The sequence below is a fragment of the Octodon degus genome, unplaced genomic scaffold (genome assembly GCF_000260255.1).
Source record: "Octodon degus isolate 3935 unplaced genomic scaffold, OctDeg1.0 scaffold00197, whole genome shotgun sequence".
In the NCBI taxonomy this organism is placed as follows: domain Eukaryota; kingdom Metazoa; phylum Chordata; class Mammalia; order Rodentia; family Octodontidae; genus Octodon; species Octodon degus.
Window position 1 is genome coordinate 2,429,635 of NW_004524773.1, and position 6,865 is coordinate 2,436,499.

General features: G+C 58.0%; 1 protein-coding gene across 1 annotated transcript in view; it reads right to left on the reverse strand.

Annotated features, from left to right (window-relative positions):
- Positions 1 to 6,370, reverse strand: part of Ceacam16 (carcinoembryonic antigen related cell adhesion molecule 16) — a 7,840-nt gene extending 1,470 nt beyond the window's left edge. The window contains exons 1-5 of the mRNA XM_023704606.1: positions 6,318 to 6,370; positions 4,926 to 5,273; positions 4,364 to 4,639; positions 2,695 to 2,973; positions 563 to 889 (exon numbers count right to left, since the gene is read on the reverse strand). Coding sequence (XP_023560374.1) covers positions 563 to 889; positions 2,695 to 2,973; positions 4,364 to 4,639; positions 4,926 to 5,273; positions 6,318 to 6,354 — 1,267 coding nt within the window. The 5' untranslated portion in view covers positions 6,355 to 6,370. The remainder of the gene's footprint in view (positions 1 to 562; positions 890 to 2,694; positions 2,974 to 4,363; positions 4,640 to 4,925; positions 5,274 to 6,317) is intronic.
- Positions 6,371 to 6,865: the final 495 nt, after the last annotated feature.

The following is a 6,865-nucleotide window of genomic DNA, read 5'->3' on the forward strand; positions in this document are numbered from 1 at the left end:
AGTCTGATGGAGGAGACACATCCCTGGCCTGGGAGCCCCCAGTCTGGTGGAGGAGACACGTCCCTGGCCTGGGAGCCCCGAGTCTGACGGAGGAGACATGTCCCTGGCTCTGGGATGCCCCACTCTGTGGGGGAGACACAAATCCCACACCTAGAAGTGGGTGTGGAATTAGGACCCCAGCACATCCTAGTGGAGATCATCCTTATTTCAGTTTGAGAGATGAAAGCCACCATTGGATGGCAGTAATGTTGTCTCGTGTTTCCCTCCAGGAGAAAGGGTGACACACGAGGCCCATTCCCTGGGATGTGTGAGTGTGGACAGGATTGCAGGACCCCCCTGATTCTGTTTCATCTGCTGGGGCAGTATGCGCCTACCATCAACCTGTCTCCCAACATGGCAGAAGAATGAGAAGGTGTGGTAGAGCCGACTCTCCCCACCGGGTACAGGTTATCAGTTTGATGAAAGAGGCAAGAATCTGGCTCAGGAGTCCCAGGGGAGAGGGAGGAGATATGTGGGCCCTGGACCCAGGACTATAGGGGAGGCCCAGCCCCAGCACACTCACGGGCCACCTGCAGCTCCAGCTCCAGCGTGTCGGTCTTGCCCTGCAGCGTCACGGTCTTGAGCATGTATCGGCCGGCATCAGTGAGGTTCAGCTTCTGCACCAGCAGCGAGCAGTTGGCAAAGCCCACCTCCCGGCCGGTGTGTGCTGGGCCCGCGATCCAGTTCCCAGATGGCAGCTGGCTCAGCAGCCGGTTGGGCTCAGAGGCCGGCCCTCGGTACCAGGCGTAGACCAGCAGGTCCCGGGGGTAGCCCTGGACTGTCAGGGTCACGTCCTGGCCCTCCACGGGCTTGGCAGGCACGGGCACGATCATCATGGAGACGGCTGCCGCTGCGGAGAGAGCCAGGCCGGGTCAGCGGGGACTGTGCAGGCTGGGGTGGGTCCCCTCCCCCTGGTTGGTGCAACTGGGACCCCACTGACTGGCACAACCCATGCAGGTGCTGGGGAGGAGACAGAGGACGGAGGGGAGGTGTCCTGGTGGAGGTGTCATGCCTGTCCCAATGGAGCCTGCCCGAGATGTGTCTTTCCTATCACACCAGGAACTTCCAGCCCTTGGGGTGTTTCTGCCATCAAATGGGAAGCCTCTAGAGGGCTGGCTTGTGTCTCCTCCATCAGATTGGAAATTTCCAAATATAGGGGCCATGTCTTCCCTATCAGATTGGAAATTCCACAATATGGAGAATCTCCAGATGGTTGGGAATTGTCTCTTCTGCCAGATCAAGGGATTCCAGAACGTGGGACTGCAACTCCCCTGTTAGATTCTAGAGGGAGCAGGATGCGTCTCCTCCATCGGATAGAAAATCCCTGGGAGGGGGGTGTCTCCTCCATCAGAATGGAAATTACAGATTATTGGGTGGATCTTCTGGGGACCCCCCAAGTTAGCTGAGCATATCTTTCTGATCAGGTTAGAAATTGCTAGAAACTAGGGGCCTGTACTCCCCCATCAGATTGGGAGTACTCGAAAGATTGGACAGTGTCTCCTCCATCAGAGTAAGAATTCTCAGAAAACAAGTCCGTGTCTCCCCATCAGAGTGGGAATTCTGCCCTACCGTCTCCTCCCTCTGACCAGAAGCCCCGTAAACGTGGGTGTCGCGCCTGCTCCATCCCTGCCTGAGAGTCCGTGGGGAGGAGGCACGTGAGGAGGGTGGGTGTGGTTCCCTGGTCTCAGGACATGGCTTAACGGACAGGGACCGTGTCTCCTCCACTGGACCAGTGTCTCCCCCAGCGGGGAGTGGTGGTGTCTCTTTCCTCTGTCTCTCTCCTGGCACCTGCCATGGGGCTTCTGACGCTGCTGGAGGCCCTTGGGGGTCTACGCCCACTCCCTGCCGTACCTGTGCGTGGTGGACACCGACATGTCTGGTTCATACCCTGTCCCTGCCAAGATGGGCCACCAAAGCCCCAGGCGGCAGGCAGGAGGTCCACTTACCTCAGGGGCTGCCACTCCTGCTCAGGGTGGAAGAGTATCCACCCTCAGGATGAGACACAGCCTGTTAGTGTTAGGGAAAGAGGGAGGGAGGGAAAGAGGGAGGGAAGGAGGGACTGTCCCTGCTGTCCCCAGGGGGTGATGGCACTTGGAAGGAACCAAGGTGGAAGGAATGAGGCCTGAGTGCTCAAAGCCACCATCCCTAGGGCATGGACCCATGTCCCCTGAGGATCCCGAACTGCCTCAGTCTGCACTGCCAGCCCCTAGGTCATTTCAGGACAGAGGCATGAAGGCAAGCTTTTCTCATAGACTTTCTGGCCACTGGCCATTGGTGGCGATTCTCCAGTTGTCTTCTATGTGGGGTCACTAAAGCTTGGAAGACTGGGTGGCAGGGATGGGTGTGTGGAGCCCCAAACTTCTGGTGGCTGCACTGACACCCACACCTATATGGTGCCCTCTGCTGCCACCCTACAGTTTGGGACACGTGACCCATCCTCACTGTCTGGCCATTTTATTTCCACTTCACAGGCTGTCTCCTTTTGCATCTGAAGAGGGGGCCACCTCAAGGGCCACGTTGTCCTTGGCCAACAAAGGGGCCAGAAACGCACCACTTTCCAACCCTCTGTTGGGCCCAGGGTAGCCTAGCTGCAACAGTTCAATGTGCCCACCTCTGTCCCCAGGAGCAGTGATGGCGAGGCTGGGACTGACTCACCAGAGAGCTTGACCACCACTGAAGCAGAGCCAGACAGCAGGGTCTTGGGGTTCTTAGCAATGCATGTGTATGTGCCCTCCTGGGCAGCTGCCATGCCACTGATGTTGAGGTGGTCTCGGCCATTCTCCAGGGCCCGCCCGTTGAAGGCCCACACGTACTCGGGCTCTGGGCATGAGCGGGACACGCACCACAGGGTGAGGGACGCGTTGAAGTCAACTTTGATGGTGCAGCCGGTGCGGGTGGTGGAGTCCTGGAGGATGGCCACGCGCTCTGGGCCGACTGTGAGGCAGGAGGAAGAGATGGGGATAGGAGGGGTGGGAGGAGCTGTGCCCGCCCTTTCCTCTTGGGACCATCGCGGCCCCCTGGAGGGAAGGGAGAGCTTGGGGAGCTCAGGCCTTTGCAACCCCACCTCATCTCTAACTTGCTGTAGGATCTTGAGAACGACTTCCCGCCTCTTAGGAGGAGATCTCAGTACCCTGTGAAAAGTGTGTGGGACCAGCACGTTTCAAAGTGGGTTTCAGACCTATACTTCATTAAATAATGAAGAATTTTAAGGGATTTTTCTTCATTTTTTGGGAGTGGTGGTCTGGTTCTTTGAGACAAGGTCTCACTCTGTAGTTCAGGCTGGCCTTGAACTCACTCTGTACCCCAACATGGCCTTGTACTCCCAGTGATCCTCCCACCTCATCCTCCTGAGGGCTGGGATGACAGGCGTGCACCATGCCTGGGGATTTTTTTCTTCTTGCCTGAAAAACCATTCCAAGAGTCTAGAATTCTAAGGCTTCAAGATGCTTCTAGATAGTAGCATTCTAAGATTCTAGAAATCTATGTGGTTAAGATTCTAGACTAAGATTTCAAATAGATCCTAAAGTTCTAAGCATCTCTACTGCTAGTTGCTGGGATTCTCAGAGTTTAGAATGCAGAGCTCTTAGAATCTAGAAATCTCTGGTGCGTAGGGCTCTAGGACTCTAGGTTCTTGTTTTTTCTACACCTTTGCCCTGCTGCACCTCAGGGGTTTGTTTCCCCAGGATTCCATAGGGCAGCAGCTGCCCCTGGGAATGACTTCAAGTTTTGGTTATGACCCCTCCCAGCTCCCCACTATTCCCTTCCTTGCTCCTTTTTGTCCCCCTACTGTTCCTTTTAATGCCAACCATTCCCTTGTGCTTTCTCTGTAGGGACTGCTTTTCACTGGGGGGGGGGTCTACATGGTGTCACAGGTGATGTCAAATTTCCATATTTGGCCTTTCTTAATTTTTTGTCTTTTTGAGACAGGATCTTTCTATCCAGTTCAGGCTGGCCTTGAGCTCACTTTGTAGCTAAGGCTGGTCTCGAATTCAAAATGATCCTCCAGCCTCAGCCTCCTGAGTGCTGGGATTATAGGAGTGCACCACCACACCTGGCCTTCATTTTTATTTGGAGTTTTGGAGAGACAGTCTCATTATATAGTCCAGCCTGGCCTTGAACTCACGATCCTCCAGCATGAGCCTCTCACACGTTGAGTTTATAGTGGCGGCATCACGCCAGGCAGGTCTATAGACCGGCCCTGGGGACTTAAGTGGGAGCGCTGCTTTCTAACCCCAGCCCGTACCTTTGAGTGCCCGCCCCCGGCCTCAGTTTCCCCATCTGCCAGGGTCCGCCCTAGGTATCTGGCGGTGCCAGGAGCACTCACAGTACACGGTCAGGTTGAGGGGCTCGCTGCGACTTGCACTGACCGGGTTCCGCACCTCGCACTGATAGGCCCCCGCCTCCTCCCTGCGCACGCCACGCCGGGTCAGCGTGCGGCCGTCTGGGGACAGGCCGAGGCGAAGGGCCACCGGCAGGGCGTCGCCGTTGAAGAACCAGCGGACCTCCGCGAGGCTGGGGCTACTGCACAGCAGGCGCAGGGTGTCGCGCCTCTCCACCAGCTCCGTGCTGTTGGCCGTCACCGTGGGCTGCGCCAGGATCTCTGTGGGGCAGCAGACAGGGAGAGGGCGCCGGGCACCACCTGCTTGGAGGGCTTGGGGTCCCCAGGAAGGGGCGTGGCCGCCCTGAGACCTCGCCCCCGCACTGCCCGCCGGAGGGGCAGAGAGCGGGTTTAGGAGGCAGCTGTAATCCTGGAAACCATCCTGAAGGAGGTGAACATTTCATTTTTATTTTACTTTTTTTTTTTTCTGATTTGGAATTTTTTTTTCCCCTAGAAGAGGGGTTTAGGAGGGAGGTCTGGTTGGGGCAGGGGTGGCGGGGTGTCTCACCATAGACCTGCATGTGTCCGTAGCCCACCTCGGTCTGCAGCTGCCTGTTGAGAGTCTGCAGGATGTAGGTGCCCGAATGCCCGGGCAGGAGACCCTGGATGTCCAGGCCGCCATCGGGGCGCACAGCCTCCCGCCCTGTGTGGGCTGGGCCGGGGGTCTCGTCACCCGTGCTCACGATGTAGCTGGCCACCAGGTAGGACAGGCTGAGCGTGGGCCCCGCGTACCAGCTGTAGGCCAGCTCTTCCCCAGAGAGCCCGCGGACAAGCAGTGTCACGTTGTCCCCCTCGGCCAGCTGGGCAGGCTCGGGAGTGATGGAGATCTCCGCTGCCACCGCAAGCAGGAATGCGGCTGAGGAAGAGGTGGGGGGGAGGGGAGGTCGGACAGGGCTCAGCCCAGCCGACCAGGATCCGGGCGACGTCCCCACCTGAGGTCAAGTGAGGCAGGATTCACACCCACAGCTCTCTGTCTCCCAACACCTCAGCCACAGAGCCTTCTTGAAAGATCTGCATTTATGTACTGGGGATTGGGCCTGCGAAGCTACCTCTCGGCCTCTGCTAGTTTTTGAGACAAGGTCCTTCAGAGTGGTCTGGGGGGTGAGTTTATATTTGCAGGCCTGCTGCCTCAGCTTCCCAGACTGCTGGGATTACAGGCGTGAGCCACCATGCCTGGCTTGGTGCGGCTCATTGTTTGACCCCATGTCAGACATCAACGGCTCCCCTGGGTCCCAACACCCACGTAGGACTCCTGTCTGTCCTCCAAGCTTGACCCCACTCCAGACAGCAGCCATGGAAGCCCTTTTCCTTCTCAAAGAACAGAGCAGCCCGAACCCAGGAGCTGTGTGGCCATGGCCCTTGTCACGTAAAAGCACTCACAGGCCTGGCCTGGTTTCCGGTGCTTTCCGGGCTGAAGGAATGTGGCTGGCATGAATGGTTCTGACTTAGCACAGGCCCTGCCACTTTCTGGCTGTGTGGTGCTGGCTGGTGATGTCACCTCTCTAAGTCCCAGTTTTCCCATCTGCAAAGTGGGGTGAGGAGTGACGGGTGGGATGTGGACACCCGGACAGCACTTGCCTCAGGCACACAGAGAACCTTCATCAGCGCAGCTTGCAAGGACAGCCAAAGGTCCTGTTAGATTGACCCATTTCACAGAAAAGTAAACTGAGGCTAAGAAGGGGCAGCAGCTGCCCAGAGCTCTGTCCTCAGGGTAGAGGGACAACAGACCAGCACCGGTGATGGTCAAGGCTTCTGTAGTTGCCCTGCATCCCTCTATCCCTCTCTGGTGTCAGTGTGCTGCCCTCCCTCTGCAGCATGCTGGACTCCTGGCTCATACTTTCCCCATCATGGGCTGGGGTTCCCTTCCCTCCCCAAGGCCCGGGGTGCCACCCTTGCTCACCACCAAGGACAAGCCAGCTGCACCCGGTCAGTACCATCTTCCACTGTAGGCCGGGTCTTAGGGACGGGGACACGGGTGCCTGGTGCTCGGAGGCCCTTCCTGGTTGGTGCCTGGCTCCGTCTGCTACTGGACCCAGGAGGGTTTGGTGACTTGGAGCTGGGGGAGATCACCTGAATTTGGAGGGATCGAGTCACCAAGCACCTGGGGCCCCAGTTGGGCACCAGGGTGGGTGTGGCGGGCACCGGCCAGGGGCCACGACCTGGTCAGGCCTCCTGGGGCAGCTGCCTAACCCTCTTTGTGCCAAAGGCCTGGATTTGGTGCTGGAGAAGCAGGTCACCGGGGAGGGGAAGAAGACAGGGAGGATCTTAGGGCATTTGTCCCTGACCGCCCAGGCCAGCAGCCTGGTGAGTTCAGGGGTCACCGGAAAATTGACCTGGAAGTGGTGGCTGCCCAGTCTCCAGCTTGGCACCTCAGGTGCCCACCAGGTGCAACCTCTGCAGCCCAGAAACAACTGCCTGTAGGACCCCCTACTGCATTTGGGGAACCTG